At 40.9% G+C, this 25,580-nt stretch overlaps 1 protein-coding gene across 4 annotated transcripts in view; it reads right to left on the bottom strand.

The window, feature by feature from the left end:
- LOC135214841 (tyrosine-protein kinase Shark-like) overlaps positions 1–25,580 on the bottom strand; it is a 111,489-nt gene that overhangs the window by 73,143 nt on the left and 12,766 nt on the right. For 3 of the 4 annotated variants that reach the window (XM_064249246.1, XM_064249247.1, XM_064249244.1), the window contains exons 2-4: positions 19,912–20,006; positions 17,006–17,143; positions 3,346–3,522 (exon numbers count right to left, since the gene is read on the bottom strand). In XM_064249246.1, the coding sequence (XP_064105316.1) occupies positions 3,346–3,522; positions 17,006–17,143; positions 19,912–20,005 (409 nt within the window). In that variant the 5' untranslated portion in view covers position 20,006. The remainder of the gene's footprint in view (positions 1–3,345; positions 3,523–17,005; positions 17,144–19,911; positions 20,007–25,580) is intronic. The other variant, XM_064249245.1, reaches the window with a different exon arrangement.

Below are 25,580 nucleotides of genomic sequence, written 5' to 3'. Positions count from 1 at the left end.
TCTACATTTTAAAGCACACCTCTACTAAACTTAAAATCATTTCTTCTGGTAAGATAGGATAAAAGGTCAGTTTAACCAGACCACTGAGCCTAACAAAGGCTTTTCCAGATACATTAAACCTTTGATAAAACTGAAAATTTTGTTTAATAAATATATTAAACCCTAGTCATATTTGGAACTTCAGATGTTTCAGAAAAAAAAATGCTTTAAATGTATAATTTGTAAAACATTTTTTTCAATACAACCTTTGTATGTGACCACACAAAATACCAGAAACCTTTGTCCTCAGTGAAAAAAAAAAATAAGGCTGGCCACCAGCTGCAAGTTGGCGCAAGTGCATATGGATGCCTTCCTATGTCATTTGACCAGCTCTAAAAATATGATAGGGTCCAGTTAAAATTATGTACACACACACACACACACATATATATATATATATAATTACTTAACCCTCTTACGCCGAAGCCCTAAAAATCAAAACCTCTCCTGTATGCCGGCGCCGGTTTGGAGTGAGTGCGGAACCGGAAAAAATATTTTTTTCAAAAAATCACAGCGCGCTTAGTTTTGAAGATTAAGAGTTCATTTTTGGCTCATTTTTTTTTTCATTGCCTGAAGTTTAGTATGCAATCATCAGAAATGAAAAATAATATCATTATCATATGTAAATAATGCAATATATGGTAGCGAAAAAAAAATTCATAGATAATTGTATTCAAATCACGCTGTGCAAAAAACGGTCAAAGCTAACGAGTTACTTTTTTTTCGTTGTATTGTACACTAAATTGCAATCCTTTTGATATATAATACATAGTAAAACAATAAAAGCAACACCGGAAAAATATTATCACAAAATGATGTACGAATTCGTAACGAGCGGACGTAAAAAAAATGTTATTTTAAAAAATTCACCGTAATTCTAAATAATGTTCGAGACTTCCAATTTGTTTCAAAATTAAGACAAATGATTGAATATTACGATACTGTAAGAGTTTTAGATTAGAATTGCAGATTTCGACCATTTCGGACGAGTTAAATTTGACCGAATGTCGAAATTTTAATATATATATTTTTTTATATGCACATATTTCGAAGATGGAAAAAGCTACAACCTTCAATTATTTTTTATTGTATTCTTCATGAATTTGCGCACATTTTGATATATGAAACTCTATAAAAAGGCTAATATGAAAAGGAGCAAATATTAGGATAATGCCATGTACGTATTTCGGAGACTTGCGGCCGCGAATCGGCGCGCGGAGTGAAGGTAAATATATTTTTCAAAAATTCACCATAAATCACAATATTGTTTTAGAGACTTCAAATTTGTTTCAAAATGAAGAAAAATGACGGAATATTACTAGGCCGTAAGAGTTTTAGCTTACAATTGCGTTTTTCAACTATTTCGGTAGAGTCAAATTTGACCGCCAACGAACGTGGTATTTATCGTGATTTATATGCAAATATTTCGAAAAAAGAGAAAAGCTACAACCTTCAATCATTTTTAGTTGTATTCTACATGAAATTGCGCACATTTTCATATATAAAACTTTATGTAACAGCTAATTTTAAATGGTGCAAACATTTCGACAATCGCACAAAAAAATTCTGATTTTTTCGGAAGAGTTACCGCGCGAACGTAATGTTTTTTTTTTTTCATAAATTCACCATAAATCGAAATATTGTGCTAGAGACTTCCAAGTCGTTGCAAAATGAAGGTAAATGATTGAATATTACTAGAATATAAGAGTTTTAGCTTACAATTGCGTTTTTCGACCATTTCGGTAGAGTCAAAGTTGACCGAAAGTTGAAATTTTTGCACTTAACGTTATTTATATGAAAATATTTCAAAACTGATAAAAGCTACAACCATGGGTTGTTTTTTGTTGTATTGTGCATAAAATTGCGCACATTTTCATATATAAAACTTTATGTAACGGCAAATTTAAAAGGGTGCAAACATTAGGACAATCGCACGAAAAAATTTATCGGAAGAGTTACGCACGAACGTAAGGAAAAAGTTTTTTCATAAATTCACCATAAATCGAAATATTGTGCTAGAGACGTCCAATTTGTTGCAAAATGAAGGCAAATGATTGAATATTACTATAATATAAGAATTTTAGCTTACAATTGCGTTTCTCGACCATTTCTGTAGAGTCAAAGTTGACCGAAGGTTGAAATTTTTGCACTTATCGTTATTTATATGAAAATATTTCAAAACTGATAAAAGCTACAATCATGAGTATTTTTTAGTTGTATTGTGCATGAAATTGCGCACATTTTCATATATAATACTTCATGTAAAGGATAATTTAAAATGGTTCAATAATTATGTCAAAGTGACGAAATAATTTCCAAGATGTGTCACTGATACTTTATAGTGTGATAAGAAAGAAATTCGCGCTTGCGCGCCTGCGTAGCGATTGTAAACAAAAAACAACGCCTTGATCCGTGAACTCCCAGCATCCCCCAAGGCGCGTGATACAAAAGTTTTCGGCTGGTAGGCCTATAAGTATTTTTCCGCGAATTTTTAAAAAAACTTTTTTGAGCCGACGTATGATACGTCCAATCGGCATACAGGAGACATTTTGACTCGACGTTTAATACGTCCAATCGGCGTAAGAGGGTTAATACAACTATATTTATAATTTATTTTTTTCTCTCAATGACACCTATACTAGTAACTGTTCTTATACCAAACACTGAATTTAACATGGTACCTCGTACCCACTGCTTTGATGTTTTGTACACCCATTCCCTGGGGGTACCTACCTCAGCAACCCCATGACCCACATAATGAGCATTCTGACCCCACTTGGGGTCCTGACCCCTGATTTGAGTACCCAAGTTCCAGAATTGCAGTGTGCTAAGCATGGCACATGATGTTGTACCTCCATATGGGGTTATTAATAAAAAATCCTTGTTAAAATAAATAATTCAAACTACTTATTCAACTTATATCCATACAGGATGCAATTCTAAAAATTATTGAAGTAAACTGCAAGTTCACTAAATGTGAAACCCAACCTATTGCCCAGTAATGTCCTATATGCTGTCAAGTGCATGTCATGCATTTTGATCACGGAACATCTCAAATTATGGCTGATTATCATACAAAAGCATACTTGTGCCAAACAATCCAGGCAATCCCCTTTGCTACTATGTAGGTTGCCTTACTTATATTTTGACTTCTTGATTGTTTTAGTATAAAAATAACAAGGAACAATTTTATTTCTGATATTGTTATTACGTACACGATTGTTGATCTATAAAAACACTTACCCTACTCATTACAGCTAAAAATCCCTACACATTCAAGACTACAGTATTAGGAAATGCAATCACCTTGACTGGTTGACCTGTGTAGTAGACTGGAAGATCCATGCAATCTTACTTCAGCAGGAAGTGGTTCACCACAGCAGGAACGGATGAGAACTGTTGAAGACTCACCCACTGGGTTTTGGCAGTAATAGTTAATTAGACTATCAAGTCCATGAAACACAGGTGGCTCATTTTCAAGAACTGAAAACAAGAATGACATATCTTTAGATGCAGTATGAAATAATGTACAGGTCTAGTTTACAATAAACCGAGTATTCACACGCAGAGGTAACAGTCAACATCATTAGTGTTGGTATTTAACACACATTAAATATTTATTTATAAGAAAGGACAGGGCTATTATTTCCTTGTTAGTCATACCTGAGCTGGCAGATAACCAACAACCAGTATACTTTAGTGAAGGACAATGCATAACTAATACATAACTTGCCTTTAATTCACGTGTAAGGGTACCAGTGGTAATTTACAGATGATGAGGAATTTACCTGTCTGCCATTAAATAAATTCATGCTTTTTTACTACAAACCCATTACTTGTAGCAGTCCAAATTTTAAAGACAACAAATGATCCCAGAAACTCAAGTCCCTAACCAAGCACACAAAAATGGCACAAAAGTAGTTGTGTGCACTAATCCATCACATCCATGGATGTTCAGTGGCCAGTTGCTATACATAACTTTATTCTCCACGTTTGAGTACACTAGTCGAATGTCCCAATTATACACTACGTATTTCTATCGTTTACGTCACTACCATCACCTTAATCATTTGCTGTATTTTGGGCTATTTTTCCTTTCGTAAAGAGATAACTAAAATTAATTCAGTTTGCTGGTAATTTTACCATTGCAAGATTTACAAATACTCCCTCTCCTCCTTTGCTTTCCATAGAGTTACACGAAATTCACCCAATTAGTATTAAGAGAATGTTCATGTTAATTACCAGTAAATTCAGTGAGCACTGGAGAGAGAGAGATTTATCCATTTAAGGAGAAACCCTTAAAAAGCAAATATATTACATGTGTGTCGATAAATTAACCTAATCTGTTCTTAAACTGAATGGTAGTGGTACTATTCATATGGATCCATGTTACTTATACCTTTAAATATCTTTAGTGTTTCTACCAACAGACCTCATAATCAATACTTCTCTATAATGTACAGGGAGTGTGTTCTAGCCTCCTTTGATATCCAAAGGGTCTGACTAATGGGTATTTAGTTTGGTTGCTCTTGTCTCCATGGTCTTGGATGTTTCTGTCCTGGTACTGCACAAAAAAAAATGGACAGCATGCAGGAGAACATTTACTTATGTACTTTCAGCCAACGTTAAATTTTTTTCTATTGACTATGGTATTCTGACATTTTTTACCTTTTGTATTTTTTGTCTCATACTTAAACATTCCTAGCAGATTTATTAGGGGATGCCTTAAACTATTTAGCTTCAGCTTTGTTATTAGTATCACTTAGTATCCTGTGACTGATGCTGTTAAATTTATTGCTTACAAATCCTTTTTCAGAAAATTAATAAGTTATATTCTCTCTACATCTGGCATCCACTTGCTCAGAAATTCTGAGATGTTTGGTTAAATAAAGCGTAACTGCGTGCTTACATGCACTGTACCTTTATTTCAAAATAGACCACACAGTTGCAAATCACTGTTAGTTAAACATAAAAAGTTCCTTAAATAAAAATTTTTTTCAATGATACTGTTTCAGTGTATGAAGAAAAGTTGAAATCCTAATATCTGTGGCTGAAAGGAGTATAACTGTATTGTATGTGTAATAAAGGACAGGAAATCATTGTTTATCAAAAGTACATATAAAAACAGTTCCTTCCATGATTTTTTTCTAAAGTGACCAAGCCAAGCCATACTTCTTTGTAATAACGCTGTTTGCTCCATTACACACAGACAGAATTCATAGACTCTGACTTAGAATAAAATGTTCAGAGTCACCACAACCCTAATGGGAACCGATTCTTACACAAAAATGACTTTTAATAAAATAAATTTTTGTATATACTTACCAAGTAATTACATAGCTATAAGTTTCTAACACTACAGCAGCTACAAATTTTGGAAACTGTGGTAGCGCTCTTTTGTTTCAATTTGTTTGGGCTCTATCTCCATAGCAGGGAGGTGGGAGGGCTCCCATTATGTATTTACTTGGTAAGCATATACAAAAATTTATTTTATAATAAAAATTTAATTTTTATATAAATAACTTACCAAGTAATTACATAGCTGAATCCCACATTGACTAGTGGTGGGATATATGTACATAAACTATATCAATACTAATATTCTAAACAGATCCTTACATAAAACAGTAAGTTACCTAGAATTGAAAGATGCTTGTTGTAACCTTACAATTTATTTTGGACATATTTTTCTTAAACTGAATGAAAAGTAATTGAATACTTTAAACTGAAAGAAAATTACATAATACAGGCAGACCCTGACTGACGCAGCTAACTAAAAATCAGTGATAACAGCTGAAGATTGCTGCTACTGTTAACAGGAGATCACAGCTGTGACCGGAGATCAGCATCACTGACCGGAGATCGGCACCGAAAATCCAGTTAACAGTGTCGCTAGACAAGTGCTGTAAAATCAGATAGCCGTTAACCAATGCCGCCATTAACAGGGGTCAGCCTGTAACAGTTAGGCCATGTTATTAATTACATCAAAAGGCACTGCAGATAAGATAGGCTGTTAATTGCATCATAAAGAACTGCAGTTAGGACAGACTATAATACATCATATGGAACTGTTGTAAGATGGCAAATTTTTAATCAATTTCTATTTTTCACAGCTAACAAACCTTCCGTCTTAAGAATAAGATAATCTTCTAGCGCCAGCTGGAAACCGGTTATAAAACCATCAAAGATTGAAAAAAGCAAGAAATCTGTGGCCTCTGGCAACTCGTGCATATACCAGGTGGATGCTGGTCACCGACCGGGCTTGGAAACTCGTGACGTGCCAGTCTTTCTTTAACTGCCTTGGAGAGTTTACTTTCACTTTGATCTCCACCCCCCAAGCTGGTTTTTTATCCTAAGCCTGTAGCACAGCCTAGAAGTCCTGTGGATGTTAATGTTTTTGTGAGTTATTACAGGATTCAGCATCGTGTAGACTATATACCAATCATCATTACTCCACATGGTATACTTCATTATTTACCAAAGGGCGGACCCCAACTGTTCGTAAGTTGAGGCACCACTATACGTAAATGACTGGCTTGTGACAGCATCATCCTTTACTGGATTGCATACCTGCATCAGGAATCCGGCTATGCCAATTCCTAGGTTTTCAAGTTGAATTATCTAGATCAGACATATCTATACAGGGCGATTTACAATGGACTTATTCATACGTCAATGGCAAATAAAAAAAAAAAGTTCAGGAATGACAACATTTGACTAGTGAGAAAAGGGACTCCATTCTGGAAAATGATCTCTTCGACCAATGACCATCACTTCACTAGATTAAGAAACTATGCAGCATTCAGTTTGTGTATCCTCCATCAAGTAAAAAGTACAGGCATAAGAAATAAAAAAAAGAGGGTTGCAATTTGTATGAACACTAATGCAAATTGATATGAATATGTATAGTATATATATGAAATATGATATTGTTATGATACAATAAAGTTTGTTCATACTTACCTGGCAGATATATATATAACTGTATTTTCTGAAGTCCGACAGAATTCTAAAAACTTCCGACACACGCAGTGGTCGGCCAGGTGGTTAGTACCCATTCCCGCCGCTGGGAGGCGGGTATCAGGAACCATTCCCATTTTCTATTCATAATTTTTATTTCCACTGTCCCCTGAGGGGAGGTGGGTGGGTACTTGATTATATATATCTGCCAGGTAAGTATGAACAAACTTTATTGTATCATAACAATATCATTTTGTTAATGAAACTTACCTGTCAGATATACGTATATATAGCTGAATCCCACCTTTGGAGGTGAGAAGGGACAGAATAGAAGGATTTTGGGAAACAAATGCATGCAGATGATTTACATCTTGGTTCCACCTGTTAGCATAGCTGGCTTCGTGGTTACTGCCACGTAAGTCTGCTTGTGCTACTAGAGTTGCCAGCGAGGTAGAGACCTATATAGCTGGTGCACTCCAGATGATCTGTCAACAGGGGCGAGACCACGACGTGACTAGACCATATTGACCATACCATGAGGGCTAAGAAGTAAAATAAATATATATACAGTAAGTCCTCGGGTTACGCTGGTCTCGACTTACGATGTTTCGTGGTTACGAACGCGCCCCCATAAAAATTATAAAAATATATTTTGCGTCGTTCGTCTTACGCGGTTTAGCGTCGTAAGCAACGTAAACAAACGCGAACTAGTTCCGGGCGCACGGCGGAAGAATACGCTTTGTGGGGGAGAGGACGGCGTCGCTTCGCTACGCTCATTCCTCGCCCATACGCCATTTTGGTTGTTTACATGCCTCTCTCTCCCTCGTGTTGTATCGTTTTTGTAACTTTTTGCTCTTTGTTATGGCTCCCAAGCGCAAGGCGGACTCTTCTGATGGTAGTGCATCGAAGAAAAGAAAGGCCATCACCATGGAAATTAAAGTGGACATTATAAAGCGATCTGAGAAGGGAGAAACGCCAACAAACATTGGCCGCTCGCTTGGCCTTAGCCGTTCGACCGTTGCTACCATTATCAAAGATAAAGAGCGCATCGTTGAACATGTGAAAGGATCTGCTCCTATGAAAGCGACAGTGATAACTAGCAGCGTAGTGGTCTAATAATTGGAAATGGAAAGGTTATTGGTGCTTTGTTTGGTGGAAGACCAAATCAACGGCGTATCCCAGTCAGCCTTATGGTGATTCAGGAGAAGGCGAAAAGATTGTTTGAAGCGTTGAAAAAAGAAAAGGGGAGGGAAGTGAAAGTGAAGAGTTTGTGGCTAGTATGGGGTTGGTTTATGCGATTTAAGGCTCGGGCCAATTACCATAACCTTAAATTGCAAGGTGAAGCTGCTAGTGGGGATGAGAAAGCAGCGAGTGAATTTCCTAAAGCGTTGTCTGAGATAATTAAGGAGGGGGGTTATTCTGCTCAGCAAGTGTTTAACGTAGACGAGACAGGTTTGTTTTGGAAACGTATGCCTAACCGCACTTACATCGCCAAGGAGGAGAAGTCAGCACCCGGTCATAAAGCCAGCAAGGAGAGGCTTAACTTTACTTCTTGGGGTAATGCTGCTGGCGACTTCAAACTGAAGCCCTTCTTGTTGGTGTATCAGGCTGAAAATCCAAGGGCACTCAAGGGCATTTGGAAGGGTCAACTACCAGTAATTTGGAAGTCCAACAAGAAGGCATGGGTGACACTTGCAGTGTTTGAGGACTGGTTTCGTAAACCATTTTGTTCCAAGTGTGGAGTCGGTATTGCGCCTCCAAGGGTATCCCCTTTAAGGTGTTGCTAGTGCTGGACAATGCCCCTGGACACCCTGCCCAGCTGGGAGACTTCAACCCTAATGTCAAGGTGGTTTACCTTCCACCTAATACCACGGCCCTTTTACATCCTATGGACCAAGGAGTGATTGCTTCGTTCAAGGCCTACTACCTACGAAGGACAATTGCTATGGCTTTACAGGCAACTGAAACCAAGAAGGACTTGACTCTGAAGGACTTTTGGAAATCCTACAACATCCTTGATGCTGTAAAGAACATTGCTAATTCCTGGGAGGAGGTTAAGCAAACAAACATGAATGGTGTCTGGAAGAAAATTTGTCCTCAATTTGTGAATGATTTCCATGGGTTTGAGGACACAGTTCAGCTAGTTGTCAAGAACGTTGTTGCCCTGAGTAAGGAAATCAATTTGGAGATGGAGGTTGATGATGTTACAGAGCTGCTGGAGTCTCATGGCGAGGAGTTATCTGCTGAGGACCTGATACAACTGGAGAAGCAGATGATAGAGGAAGAAGAAGAAGCACCCACCCCAGAGCCTAAGGCTTTCACAGGCAGGACTTGATAAGAGGTTTTGCAGAGTTGCAGCAAGCGTTGTCAACTTTTGAGGCTCAGATCCCAACTTGGACAGGTTCACTAGGGTTTCCAGAGGCGTCATGGATTTGATTGCAGTGTTACCAAGGAGATCTTGGATGAAAAGAGGTCGCTCTCTGTTCAGACTAACCTGGAGCAGTATTTTAAGAAGGTAGAGAGGCCTGCAGGAGATCCTGTACCCTCTACCTCAGCTGCCTCTGCTAATCCAGACTCGCCTGCCCCACAATCTCCAGCACCTTCTGAATGTTCTGCTAACCCAGACTCACCTGCCCCAGTATCTCCAGCACCTTCTGTAGGTTCTGCCTCACCTAAAGACTCACCTGCCCCAACATCTCCAGTAGTATGTTCTGCCTCACCTCAAGAATCACCTGCCTCAGCATCTCCAGTACTAGTATGTTCTGCCTCACCTCAAGAATCATCTGCCTCAGCATCTCCAGCAACTTCTGGAGGTTCTTTTTCTCTTCACTAACCTCCCCCAGTCTCTCCAGCACCGCAGCTTCCTCTCCAGTGTGCAAGCCAATCAAACTAATAAAGGTAAGGAATTGTTCTCTCGTTGTTATTGATAGGTATTTACATTAATCATGTGGTATTTTTCAATGTTCCGACTTACGCTGAAAATCATGTTTTACGACGCATCGTAAGAACGGATCAACGTCGTAACTCGAGGACCCCCTGTATATATACTATATATATATATATATTATATATATATATATATATATATATATATATATATATATATATATATATATATATATATATATATTTATATATATATATATCTATATATAATATATATATATATATATATTATATTATATATATATATATATATATATATATATATATATCACCACCTGACCAACTAGCCAAAAGTTAAGGTGTTTTAACCAAGGCTTAAGAGTTAAGAAGTCGCCGTTGTTGGCGACTCAACAACTAAATTAAGAGCTCTTCCTAACCATTTTCTACAGGATAGGATGAGTGGTACTTCTTGCCCCCAAGATTGTGTCTGCAGACACGTATGGCCCTAGCGAGCAGCAGATTTCATATGCCATCTTCACATCTCGCAGGGAGTGTGAAGTGAACACAGAGTTGCTTCGCTAAAACATGGTACTCAGGATGTTGCTGACAGTGCCATGCTCTGTTGAAATGCTTCCGAGGCCGCGCCCTCACCTCGTGAGCATTCAGATAAAAAGATTTCAAAATCTTTGTGCAAACACAATGAAGGAGCATTTTTGAAAGAACTCCTTAACACTAAAGCCAGGCTGTTCTTCGATATGGGCAAGTCTGGTCTTTTTCGGAACACTGCAGATTGCCCGAATGACTTCGACTTTCTTGAGTTTTTATGTAGATAAAACTTGAGAGACCCGACAGGGCACAGGACTCTCTCTGGCTCCTGCCCACTAACTTGTGCCATCCTTGCTTCCAAGCTCCTGGCCCAAGGACAAAACGGGGTTTCCATTCTTAGGCCACAACGGAAGGCTTAGAGAGCACACCGCCTTGTGTTCTCTAAAGCCAAAACTTGTGACGATGGCTTAAAATTTCACTAACCCTCTTTGTCGTATCTAGGGTGGTTAGAAGAAGGCCTTCCTGATCACATGCAAGAAGTTAACAGGTAGGAGAGGTTCGAATGCTTTGACATCAAGAACTTCAGACTACGTCTAAGTTCCATATTGAAAGCTTCGATCTGGACATGCACAGTCAGTCCGTCTGTACTAAAGTCAGGTGACCGACCAGTTGACCAGTCAGACGAATCAAGGACAGCAAGGCTGTACCCTGAAGACCATAAGGCACTATTCTTCGCTGAAGGATGAGTGTCTGGACTGCCTGGGCGATTCAATCTAAGCAAACCTTGGGGGTGTATCAACGCAACCCAACGTCGTCAGCGAATCAACTCCTGACTCGAGCTTTCTGGTGCCAGGAGAAAGGAGCGAGGAGCAAAAAGGCGATTCAGTCCCGAAGGAAGAATGCCTGACAGTCCAACCTGGTCTCATGTTACACGATCATCGGGGGTGTATAAACTCAACCGACTTCGTCAACAAGAAACTCAGGGCTACTATATGTCGCCTGATCTCGCACGAGTGTCTGACTCCGAGAAAACAGGTGAGACAAAAAGTAGATGGTGAGCGAGTTTCGAGATTCCACAGAACTCAAAGATCGTGAAGGGCTTTGTTGTTTGACAGACGCAAATCTCTGAGCCCAAAGGCCGTCAACAACATATTTGCATATTCTTTAATAGTTGTGACTGTCAGCTTATCCCATTCTTCAGACGGAAATGGAAGACGGTAATCTTATTCCTGTCAACATCTCGATAGTCTGAACGTAGTGCAGACTCAGAGCGGAGAGGTTTATAGGTACCTTTCGAGTTAGAGTAGACCGACTCTCTCGGAAAAGGTCCTTGGAAAGTGAACTAGGAAGTATGTGACCTCTGTGAATCCAGGATCCTGAAGGCCAACATGGGGCGATCTGCGTCACTGTCGCTCCCTGTGACGTCATAAATCCTCTTATTACATTTCCTAAGCGATTGAAAAAGGGGAAAAAGAGACTAAACATCCATCCCCGTTCAATATCATAGGATGGCGTTTAATGGTACCGATCCCGGATCGAGAATAAGGGAGCAGAGAAGAAGAAGCCTCTTCGTCCTCAACATATCGAAGAGAAGAATGAAAGGGCGTCTCTAAAGTCTACACAACTCTCAACTTACTTCTAAAGAAAGATTCCACTCGGAAGTGAATAGTTGCTGCCGTCGATCGAGACGATTCGTACGGACTTTTGCAATCCTGAAACGAACCTCTAGAGGATCGTTACATTCTACGCCTGTTGTTATAATAGGCTCTTTCTCGTAAACTCGAACAAGGACCGAGAGAAGATACTTCTTAAGATATGAGAGAGCTGTGGAATATCAGAGTTGATCTGGACCACTGTTCCAAAAACTCGTTTCGAGGACTGGAGGGACTACCGAATCGCTTTTACTTCTTTCAGATTAAGATCCAGGACATCTGAAACCCTATCCAGATGTCCGGCACACCTTCTTTCTATCACCTCAGTGATAGACGCACTGAGAGATGTTCAGAATCATTCCTAGATCTAGAATAATATTTCAGTTTCGCGGTAGGAAAAAACTGTGGTCTGAATTGCAGTCTATTCGGGGAAACAAACTTCTTCAGGAAGGAAATGGTCCCCAGCAAGCTCATCCATTTCCCTCCCCGAGTATGCTTACTTCCCTAATAAGGCTGCGCTTTGCCTAAGCAGGAGAGCAAATAAAAGTGCAATGTTGCGGTAGACTCGTAGTTCCATACCGTGCGGTAACGAGCACCGAAAGGATTAAGAGATAACTCTGTTGAACATAGTAAGGCAAAACGAATGCAACGTTTATTCATTCACGTAAGAAATCCCCTCAATCTTAGGCTAAAGTCTGTGATTGTAGGACAGAGATACAGTTAGTCAGTCAATCCCGCAGGAGAGACGTAACCGTCAGCACAGAGATACGGTTAGTCAGTCAATCCCGCAGGAGAGAGAGACGTAACCTACAGCGCATGACAGCGCACGATCTGTTACTGGCTCGGTTGGACTGGAGGACAGACACAGCGTGACCGCAGCAGCCAGCAGCTTACGAACGTCGTCTCTTTAACTTTATGTCTGGGTTGCCAGCTACCCTATTCTACGAAGAAAATAGGTCCGTTATTTTTTTGAGCAGAAAGACTCTCAAGCTGGTATATTTAAGCGAAACAGAAAACGCTAAATATATAGATGCGTTTGTGTCGTCAGACACTACCATACAACGGTAAAAGATAAATCGGAAACTCCTGGAAGGCTGCAGGAGTAACGATTAAATGTCCTTAAAAAAAATAGACAATAGACCTCTCGGTTGCCATCCGAAGATGGTAACTACAGCAAGCGTATATGACTTGAACCAACCAGAAGTAAAATAACGCAAGGCAAAATATGAAATTATATCAAAATAAAGTTTGTTCATACTTACCTGGCAGACATATATATAGCTGAATTCGGAAATACAGCTACATACATATCTGACAGGCAAGTTTCATGAACAAAACTTAAGAAGAATCGAAAGCAGTCCAGCTCCAAGCTTCTTATTGCTATTGGACATAAGCGTTTTCATTGACGTAGTCTACAAGTCTATTTCTTGTACGAGTCTGCGAATGACGAATGAGAGCTCTTCCGAATCTTGGTCAATAAGAGCTTATTCGCTTACGCAATATCAAGTTAATGAGATGTTGTCAATGAGAACTAACCCATTTACGGGACAAAGAGATATTTTGTCAATGAGGGGTATACCCACTTACTTGACAAAACGAAAGTATATTGTCAATGGGGGAAAGTCACTGAATTGACAAAACGTAATCCAGGAAGTCGAGCATTTAATTTTTCCGATTTCCCGTCTCAAACGAGGAAGCGGGCAAGAATCCTGTTAAGAGACTGGGCTTACGGCAGGTAGAACGACGATGTTCAATTCGGCAGCGTAGTCCCGACTAGAAACTAACAAAATCTATCATCTGAAAAACCCTTTCAGATGGGCTAAAAAGCTTGCAAAATTATCCTGGGAAGAGGAAGAAACTCTCCAACCAGCTTCCTCTCCCGTATCACAACTAATGCCTGCTAAAGCTTAAAATTTATTGGCAGTATGGCAAAGGAAGTCCTGTTCTTGCGCTTTCCTGAAGAGCGTCCTTTTGATGAGTGCCTTTGCAAGAATCCTACTGAACGTTTGCCGAGAGTCCTGACGTGCAGGACATCGAGCCTTACATAACCCGTAACTGCCTTATCGCAAAGTCTTGACTGCGGTAGTGGCAACTTAAATTTATTGGCAGAATGGCAAAGGTTGCGGTAGAGCAAACGAGATCTTCCCTTGAGCTTTCCTTAACTCCATCCACCTATGCGAAAAGCAATATTAATTGACAGAGACCTCTTGAATTCACGAAACCCTATGTCTCGCTGGGTTTCGAAGAAGAAGTTGTCTGTTCACTTTAAGCTTCCTCCGAAGCACTGCCTACTTCACATTCTTTGCAGGTGAGGTAGAAGGTATCACCGAAGGTAGAGGTAAAAAATTCTTTAGGCCCAAATCTGAAACAAGAGCTTGAAGAGTTCAACAGAAACGTTCAGCCAGGCGACACACCTGGCGTGCGCTGGTGCACGCTCGGCGTCCACTGGCGCGCGCGCTCGGCGTCCACTGGCGCGCGCGCTCGGCGTCCACTGGCGCGCGCTTTTGGCCTGCACCCGCGCGCGCCTGGAGTCCATCCGAGCGTCCCGGCGTCCACCGCCTCTCAAAAGCTTCCTGCTACTATGACTTCTTTTACGTATTTTCTCGGTGGAAAGACGGACACGAGTTCAGGCGACGTTCGCCTTCTTACTTCTCACTGAAACGCATAACGAGAGAGAGAGAGGACGTGAAGCGTCCTCTTCTATAAAGCTTCTATTTAGAGGGCGCGAGTCCTTCCGAAAGCTCCAACCCCTGCATGGGGAGACGGACGACTTCGGAGGACGAGAAGCAATCTTTCAGGATTCATGGCAACGCGCACGCACTTTTGGCAGGTCTGGGAATTTTCAACAGAAACTGCCGAAGGCACGCCAGATCGGTGGGGGTTCCTTGTAACCCTCCTTAGGCTTTCGACATGCTCCCTCCCCGGGTCCTGGGAGTCAAGCAGAGGTCCCGGCCTAGAGGCGAAACGAGGCCGATCTGACGCACCCTCCACTACACAAGGGGTATCACTGCACTTCTGCACTTCACTTTTACTCTCTAAAGCATGCACTTTCGATTCTAAGTTACGAATCGAAAGAGTATCAGAGAAAGGGCAATTCCTCTACAGACACTGCTTAGGGCCCGAAGGCAACACTGCAGGGTTAGGAGTAACAATTACAGAAGTAGCACTTCACAGCAATGAAGGAGAGCGAGCACCTCTCGTAGACATATTCATAGCCCGTAGGCCATACTACAGGGTTAGGCAAAATAAAGTCTACAGGAAGGTTAGCATCTCACACTCCTTACATGACAAATCTCAACAAAGAAGCAAGACCCATACCCCTCGTACATACCAAGTGCGGATCTACCGAAGCTTTCGGTAGCCACACCCTATCTTTGCAGACAACCCCGTCTGAAACTAGCCTAACTAGATTCAGATATTTTATGCAAAAATGAATCAAATTCAAATCAATTTAAGATAGCGTATGCCTAGCCACAAATCCCACAAATCCAAGTAAATAAATCAAAAGACAATTAGGATACTTAGCGGCAATGAAGTTTCCAAAATCCTAAGACGGAGGTACTGAAAACAGGTGTTTTCAGCACCGGCGACAGAAAAATTATGAATAGAAAATGGGAATGGTTCCTGATACCCGCCTCCCAGCGGCGGGAATGGGTACTAACCACCTGGCCGACCACTGCGTGTGTCGGAAGTTTTTAAAATTCTGTCGGACTTCAGAAAATACAGTTATATATATATCTGACAGGTAAGTTTCATGAACAAAAGAGAATTTATATCACAAATCAAAAGGTAATTCCTGGATTACTCCTTAAGCTTATTTTATTAACATACTTCAATACAAGCTCTAATAAAGTGAATAACACACTACATTCTGTAATACATTTGATAGACCTTTACCATAATATGCCACTCAATAAAGCACTCTTTATCAGTTACAAAACAACTGAAATGAATACCAAATGAGAGCCAAGTAAATATTTGTTTTCACATGTCAGCAATCAAGTTACTGTACACTGTTATGGCTCTTGCACTTCTCAACTGCAGATGTTATTGAACAATGATGCTAAACTATACAAATCACAAGTTCCACACAGCTAAATTGGATAACAGAATTCCTTGCCGATATTAAAAGCTATAGTAAATGTCTGGATTTTATTCAGTTAAAAGTGCATCTATGCTTAATTTGATTAAGTTTAATTCATCCAATTAGTATAAGGGAATGTTCATGTTAAATACCAGTAAATTCAGCGAGAGAGAGAGAGAGAGAGAGAGAGAGAGAGAGAGAGAGAGAGAGAGGAGAGAGAGAGAGAGAGAGAGAGAGAGAGAGAGATTTTGCAGCATTCATTTTTTATGTTAACCCTGTACACCCCAATTTAGTAATTGATCAGTAGGAAAATTAAAAGGATTACAGTACCCCTTTTGACATGAAAAATTATGATCCATTCCTGGAAATGTAATTCAAGGAAGATGGTTTTCACTCAAGGACAGGTACCAACTGGAATCAGCGTTGTTTTTCTGAGAAACATCTGAGGCAAAATGACATTATCAAGACACTACTATGGCAGAGATGTCCCTAATTCAGTGATAAAAGTAAAATAATATGGAACTCATTTACCTCCCAGTCTTCCTGTTTCTCACACTAAAAACTGAGTACTGGTAATATTAGGATTTCTTTTACACTGCTATTCAATACCCAAGGAATTGCACTCATCAGTTAACTGGCTCAGGTATTTCATAATCAGAATCCTGCATAACTAATTTCTCTTAAATCCATTTATGACATATATTTCATGGCTACTTCTCCTAAAACTATCAATATATCAATGCTATGATTGTAAATAACTTTACATCAATAACAATAGAGGGTTTTACATAATTCCCTTCAACTTTCTGATATACCTGTGTATCTAATAAATACTTACCCAATGAAAAAAATGCATCCTCATGATACTTCCGGATTAGTATGTGAAGTGGAAGGGCCTCAGTGATAAAAGACAAGACGTAATTTCCAGGCGAGGAACAACTTTCTCGCACAAGAAATGTTCCTTCCTCACCCCCTTCTGCAGAAGTAAAAGAATAAAATCAGAAATTTGTAATACATATATACTGCTGTCAATTTAATTTACTTAACATGTTAAAATTTCTTTGTTCACAAATGTCAACCAAAGTACTCAAAACTCCCTCCCCGGAAATCTTTGCTACTGTGCTTGAGAGGCACTCATACACCTAGAAAATAAAATATGTAGTATCTATCAATACTACTGAAGGGCTTCTGACAGTAGGATTGAACAGATTCTAAAGCACTGTCCTACATACATGCATGCAGCTCATTGACCCTGGAAGGAGTTACTGTCTCTAAAATTTCTATCTTCATCATAATGACTAACAATAATGAATACTGAAGAGGCTCATTTGCAGTGCATTTGGGTGTCAAAGTGACCTTCCTAGAGCTTCATTTCAAATTCTGAATTGCCATTTTTAAATCAGTTGACAGCATCCTCATCCAGAACTCTTTAAGTAGGTCCTTAAAAACCATAGAGTTTCAATCAAAATTCTTGGTCTCTGGAACCTTGTTTCAAGCATGAGTTTGAGGCCTCTTGTGGTTGCCCTCAAGCCTAGGTAAGTGCAGCTGCTTCAGAAACTTTCTCCAAGTCAGAAGACATTCATGGTAGCCTATCAACACTCCCAACTCACCATGGGTCACTCATGCTCCAGCTAGAGGGGAGTGACAAGTGTCATCATGCTGCTGGATAACCTGAGTGTATCCACCATCCAAATGGTGAGGCAGAAAAAGGTACATGTTTGGATTATCCCAGAAAAGTAACACCATGTCAACTCCCAGGCTACTAAATCCTGTTGGGCTGAAGAATTCAATGGCAGCTTGTGGATTAAGGTCCAACAAGAACAGATCCACCAGGAGCATGCCCCACATATGCAAAATGACAAATATTAAATTAATTTGTATTTTTCATAGCTAACAAACCTGTGGTCTTAACATCAGGATCAATCCTCTAACACCAGCTGGAAACCAGTAAAAAATGATAAGAATTGTTTATTTGTGTTTTTGTATACTGTACAGTGACTTTTAGTGTGTTTTTGTGTGTGTGTTTTGGTTTTTAATATGCAATCCCAAAACCCAGCTATGAGTTCCGTAAGCCTCAGACGAAATATCCCGGTGAAGGCATCTACCCTTGTTCACGTTTTCCTCTTTCCTTTGAAACCAGTCCCTATTCAACTTGTACTAGCTGCAGATATAATGCTTGTAACATGACTAACCCTTGACCTGAATGTTGTTGTTGGTCTTGCAGATCTCAGGATTCATAAATCACTCCAATGATAGTCTACTCTTGGGCCAAGTTTGACTGAATCCTCTTCAACCTAGTAGGAGGAGTTGTGATGACTAAGTATGTGTAACACCCACAATAATGGAGGATCTCCCTTCATGCATATCTTGGCAAGATGGTCTTCTTCTATAGCTAGTTCAACAAATGTGATAACATGATAAACGTGTGAAACACAGTGACAAATAAGACAGTTAGCTGGACCATCTACCCTTATCTGCATCCATGCACAAAAACTTACCTTGCTACCATGTTAAGACTACAATCCTTTCAACCAAATGATAGAAAAACTGAAGGAATAACTACCATTTGCAACTTTCTCATGGTAAACTTTCATGCTTCATTTATTATAATTTAAAAGATGGAAACACACACACTATTGGTCTCCACTGGCCATATATATGGCAGACACTAAAGTGAAATGTATGTTACATGGGATATGAATATATCAAATGGTAATGAATTACTAAACAAGAATGTCCACAACATAGTGATCCACTGCTTTCTGGTCAGCAAAATCTACCTTCCTATTTTGCTCTGCATGTTAAAGGCAGTAATTTAAGTCATTCTGTGCTTGCAGAGAATTGCTGAAAAATTACTAATACAATCAACAACGCTGACTTACATAAAAATATGTCTATTAAAACTATTAAACAGATTTTCTCTGTCACTCACCATCCTACCAATCAACAGCCTTTAGCACTTTAATTTTATCAAAAGCATTAATGCAAATCCCGTAAATGATTTTTTAAATTGCATAACCCTTTGATAAAAATTTCCATGTTATCTTCTACTACTCTACTGGAATGAAAAGTTGACTCTATTATATACTGAATTTACAGCCAAGCATAATCCAAACATAATAGCCCTCCTTTTCACCAAGCAGAAGCTTATCTTCCCCTTCAAATTTCATACAGACTTCCATACTAAACTCCATTCACCATATCAATTGCAGTATTAGTTGAGGGCCACACCAATACAAAATATCAGTACTACCATGAAAAAGAATAAACATAGCTAAACAGCAACCTCCCCCAACAAAAAGAACAGAAAGTCTGCTTTCTGCTTCTGCCTTGCTTTATTGTCACAAACTGTTTGTAAATTGCTGACTATTCTTACTAAATTTTGAATTTCTGCATTTTGAATTGGATGAAACATAAAATAAAGAACCAATGCTGCCAGTCATTGCATCACTAAGCAACCTGAGGAGAAAGGGAGGGAAGTATGTATCTGAAAGTGTGCTCTTACGACAAATTTTTAAAGCGATTTGTATTTTTCTGACCATACAAACCCAAGGTCTTTGCATATAGGATTAACTTTCTGCAAGCTGGAAATCCGACATATAAACTTTTGCAGGGTAGTTATGGTAATAGCTACTGATAGGGGTGGAACACCACCCACCAAGTCAGTGCGCAGTCAATTCTATGCAGTTTACCTCTCAGCCCAGGTAAAAGTACACATGCAATTCATGCTTTTCAGATTCTCACCTTCAGCAAGGATTTCATTTGCTTCTTCAGCAGTAATCTTGCCAAAAAACCATCGATCATCATCCACTTCAGAACGGGAAGCTGATGACGCCATTCTGCAGACAGAAAAGAATGATCATTGTACTGCAATTCAATAAAAACTAAGAAAGAACTATAGTTCAAATTAGTAATGTTATCAAAGCATAGTACATGATTTACAATAAGAATGAGAGTAACACAAAAAAATAAAAATATCCCATGCACAGTCTCTAACAAAAAATAATGACAGAATTACCTATCATTAAGATGTTTGGCAGGTAATATGAAATATCACAAGGGTAACTTTATTATAATTATCCCAAGTCATTGTCTGATTTACAAAGGCATGGCCTAAAGGTTATAGTATTCTTGAATGAGAAGCACCTACTAGATCAAAACAATAACTGACCTTAGACAGCCAAATGGGAAGACAAAAAGAGACAAAACACAAGTGAGAGATTTAAAGCCATGTAGCTGGGAACAAAAGGCATGCCAAGGCACTTTTTTTTTTTTTTTTTAAATGGCTATTAACATGCCATGCAAGGCACACATCACATGCCATATGGACTAATGAAGCCCAGTCGTCAGAGCAAATTATCCTCTACAGTAACTTTCAAAACTGAAGGACAAATAATCCAAGGTAGAGGCAATGGAACCATAATACAAATTTTAAAGGCACAAATAGAAACAAAGCCAGGCTTAGATAATCAGGTGGTCCCCAGGGTATTAGAAGGCATCTTACAACACCACCATGAGTCTGGAAATGGAGAACAAAACACCAGGACCTTCCTGTTTAGCCATGTAAGAAAGGTCAATCATTTGCATTTCCTGTATTTCTAGTAACCTTTTGGTCATGCAAGGATGTAGGGCCCACTTGGCAGTAAAACCTGGCCCCAACAACTGAAGCATAGCCATAGGTAGTGAATTCTTTGGAAACCCCACCATAAGGTTCTTGCTATCCACTCACCACCCCATAGGTACTATTCTTTATCTCCTGACTGTGGGGCACAGGTTGAGAGCAGGGACACTAAGGCAGGGGACCACAGATGCTCCAGACACCAATGATGCAAGGACAGATGAAGTACAAGATAACTATGCTTTTCAAGGGATGACAGGTAACCGAGCACAGCCTGCCAGAACCACTCTGGCATTTCCTCTCCCAATAGGAACTGCCCTATGACCTCCTCAAGAATACTATACAGGAAAAACATTTATTGCTGCTGCAGGTATACTATAAACAAAAATGATATTGTCATGTTACAATAAAGTTTTATACATACTTACCTGACAGATATATACTTAGCTATAGACTCCGTCGTCTCCGACAGAATTTCAAATTTCGCGGCACACGCTACAGGTAGGTCAGGTGATCTACCGCCCTGCCCTGGGTGGCAGGACTAGGAACCATCCCCGTTTTCTAATCAGAATTCTTCTCTTCCACCTGTCTCCTGCGGGGAGGCTGGGTGGGCCATTAATCGTATATATCTGTCAGGTAAGTATGTATAAAACTTTATTGTAACATGACAATATCATTTTTATACATTCAACTTCCCTGCCAGATATATACTTAGCTGATTAGCACCCATTGGTGGTGGGTAAGAGACAGCTAACAACTGAAATAGACAGGTAAACAACATATGTTGTAGGTATTTAAAACCTGGTTCCTACCTTATTAGGCTGAAGACTTCGCGGCTATGCTGCCTTGGAGTCTGCTTATCCTCAAGAGCCTCAGCGAGATATTGATCTATGGCTAAAGAGTTCTTGTGGGTCTGCCAATGGGTCTTATCCACTTACTCGGCAGAGAACCTAAAGGTCCTTTGTCATTGGGTGCTATTCACTAACATGACAATACACCTTGTTCAAGGAGCACAAAACCGATCCCGATCACCTGATCCTAACATCCATGTTAGTTTTAAGATTGTAAGGAGTTATCCCCGAAACTCCTTACAAACAACCAAAAACTCGAAACATAATTACACTTTCATTAACAAAATATACAAAAAAAAAAAATTTGTACTCCCCTTACTAGTCATACATACCCTGATCCCCTACCAGCAATGACACTCTGCTCCGTGCGACAGTAGTGAGCTTGCTAATAGAAAACCAAGCACATATCTGACAAGAGGGTTTTATGTACGCAAAAAGCACAAAATTAAGGATCAGTCTTTGCTCCAAGACCCAGTACTGTATCTGCTGATACAAAAGGACCTAGCGAGAAGCACTTCTCATAGGTCACTCTCACATCCTTCAGATAATGAGATGCAAACACTGAATTGCACCTCCAATATGTAGTCTCAATGATATTCTTTAGAGACATATTCTTTGGAACGCCAAAGACGTTGCTACTACTGCCTCACTTCATGAGTCTTGACCTTTAGAAGACCGAAGGATTCCTCCGAGCAGTTCTTGTGAGCGTCCGTAATAACGCTTCTCACAAAGAAAGCCAAGGCGTTCTTGGACATGAGTCTTTTGGGGTTCTTCACCGCACACCAAAGACCTTGTTGACAAGTCCCATCTGTCCTCTTCCTCTCTAAATAGTATTTAAGAGCTCTCACTGGACAGAGAGATCTCTCTATCTCTCTGCCTACCAGGTTAGATAGGCCTTTACCTCAAAACTTCTGGGCCAAGGTTTTGATGGGTTTTCGTTCTTTGCCAGAAACTTGTCTGGAAAGAACAGATAGCAGCATCTCCTTTGAACCCAACCGTGGAATCCAGAGCGTGTAATTCGCTCGTCCTCTTGGCTGTAGCGAGAGCCACCAGGAACAAGCATTCCTAGTGACGTCGCGGAAGGACGCCAGATGTAAAGGCTCGAATTTATCCGATGAAAGGAATTTCAGGACACGTCTAGATTCCAACTAGGTGTTCTAGGAGTAGCTGCTTTCGAAGTCTCAAAAGATCTAATTAGATCGTGTAGATCTTTGTCATTAGCAATGTCCAGGCCTCGATTCCTGAATACTGAAGACAGCATGCTTCGGTATCCTTTTATTGTCGAGACGATAGGTGTGATTCCTCTCTCAGAAAGAGGAGGAAATCGGCAATATTCACTATAGAGGTACTGGAGGAGGACAGCTTCTGACCCTTACACCACCTCCTAAAGACTTCCCACTTCGACTGGTATACTCTTCTCGTCGAAGCTCTGCGGGCTCTAGCGATAGAGCCCGCAGCCTTGCGAGAAAAGCCCTCGCTCTGACAAGTCTTTCGATAGTCGAAAGGCAGTCAGAGCGAGACCTGGGAGGTTGTGATGAAACCTCTCGAAGTGGGGTTGTCTGAGTAGATCGTGTCTGTTTGGAAGCGATCTGGGGAAAGTCCACTATCCACTCCAGTACCTCCGTGAACCATTCCTGGGCTGGCCAAAATGGGGCTATGAGTGTCAACTTCGTGCTCTTCGAAGCTACGAACTTCCTGAGCACTTCCCCCAGGATTTTGAACGGGGAAAGGCGTATGCGTCCACACCCGACCAATCCATGAGAACGCGTCTATGGCGAAGGCTCTCGGATCTTCCACTAGAGAGCAAAAGATCTCTATTCTTTTGGAGAGGAACGTCGCAAACAGGTCTATGTGAGGTCTCCCCCACAGGGACCAAAGACTTCGACACACTTCTTCGTGAAGAGTCCATTCTGTGGGAAGGACCTGATTCCTCCAGCTCAGTCTGTCCGCTCTCACATTCTTGATCCCTTGAACAACCTTGTGAGGAGAGTTATGCCTCTTCTTCCGTCCAGGTTAACAGGTGTCTTGTCAACTGATAGAGGGAGAAAGAGTGCGTGCCTCCTTGTTTGCGTATGTAGCCAGAGCCGTGGTGTTGTCCGAGTTTATCTGTATCACCCCGTCTCTGACTATCTCTTCGAAGAACTTTAAGGCTAGGTGTATGGCCACAAGTTCCTTGCAATTGATGTGCCAGGACTGTTCCTTTGTCCAGGGTGCCTGACACCTCCCTTGCTCCTAGCGTCGCTCCCCATCCCGTCTGCCCGAAGCGTCGGTAAATAACACTTGGTCTGGGTTCTGCAGAGCAAGCGATACGCCTTCGTTCTTTTGAAGCGGAGGGATCCACCACTTCAGATTGATCCTTTTACTTCTTGTGGAAGTTGGAAGATGTCCCGAGACGTTGACCCGGTCTTCCACCTCCAACACCTCTTTGAGGAAAAACTGAAGAGGGCGAAGGTGAAGTCTCCCTAGCGAGAAGAACTTTTCCAATGAGGACAGGGTCCCTAAAAGGCTCAGGAAATCCCTCGCTGAGCTGTTCTTTCTCTCTAAAGAAGCTCGAGATTCTCGACAAACCTCGAGCGATTCTTTCTCCGCGAAGGATATACCCGAAAACCCGAGAATCCATCTGAATCCCCAGATAGACCAAGTTCTGGCTGGGGATCAGTTGTGACTTCTCGAGGTTGACGAGCAAACCCTAGCGAATCTGTCATGTTCCTTGTTTACTTCTAAGTCCTCCAAGCACTGACTCTTCGACTTGGCCCTGATCAGCCAGTCGTCCAAGTAGAGGGAGATGTTTATCCCCTCTAGGTGAAGCCATCTTGCTACATTCGCCATCAGGTTGGTGAATACTTGTGGGGCTGTAGACAGACCGAAGCACAGAGCCCTGAACTGAAAGATCTTGTCTCCTATCAAAAAGCGAAGATATTTCTTTGACAAATGGTGAATGGGAACGTGGAATATGCGTCTTGCAGGTCCAGAGAGACCATCCAATCTCCTGGACGAAGCGCCGACATTACAGAGGCGGACGTTTCCATGCGAAACTTCTTTTTCTGTACGAAGCGATTCAGAGCGCTTACGTCCAGAACTGGCCTCCACCCCCGATGCCTTTGGTACTAGAAAAAGGCGATTGTAAAATCCTGGGGAGTGTGGATCCTGCACAAGTTCGATGGCCTCTTTTTCCCCACATTTGCTCCACCATTTGAAGGAGAGTCTTTCCTCATTAACGGGTCTCTGTACCTCGCTGACAGTTCCAGAGGCGTAGATGTTAGGGGCGGGCTGTCGTCGAAGGGGATTACATATCCCTTCTTGAGGACCGACACTGACCAAGGGTCGGCTCCCCTTTTTGCCCATACTCCTGCAAAGTTCAGGAGTCTGGCGCCCACTGGTGCTTGGAGGGGCAACAAGTCACTTGATTTCTTGAAGGGCCTAAATGAAGACTTCCTCTCTTTTCCGAGCTCTTCTTTCTGGCAGGGGGACGAGCCGCTGCACCTCCACGAAAGGGCTGCTGAGGAGGACGAGATTCCTTCTTAACCGTCGACATACGGGCGTCCTTTCTTGGACGTTTGCGTTAGTAGGTCTTGTGTCGCCTTCTCAGTTAGCGAGCGAGATATATCCTTCACTAACTGAGAAGGAAACAGCTGATCTGATAGAGGGGCGAACAGTAAGGCAGTCCTCTGGCTCGGAGAAACCCCTTTCGATAATAGGGATCCATACACTGATCTCTTTTTCAGGAGACCAAGCACCAAAAAGGGAAGCCACTTCACCCGAACCGTCCTGTACTGCCTTGTCCATGCAGGACAGGACGCTATGGAGAATTTCTGGGTTTTTCAGAAACTCCGGATCCTTAGATTTGTTGGCCAGAAGTCCGAGTGACCAATCCAGAAAATTGAACACCTCTAAAGTGACAAAAAGTCCCTTTAGAAAGTGGTTCAATTCTGAAGTGCTCCACG

This window comes from Macrobrachium nipponense, chromosome 46 (assembly GCF_015104395.2).
Source record: "Macrobrachium nipponense isolate FS-2020 chromosome 46, ASM1510439v2, whole genome shotgun sequence".
Lineage (NCBI taxonomy): Eukaryota > Metazoa > Arthropoda > Malacostraca > Decapoda > Palaemonidae > Macrobrachium > Macrobrachium nipponense.
This window is presented reverse-complemented; position numbering and strand designations above follow the sequence as displayed.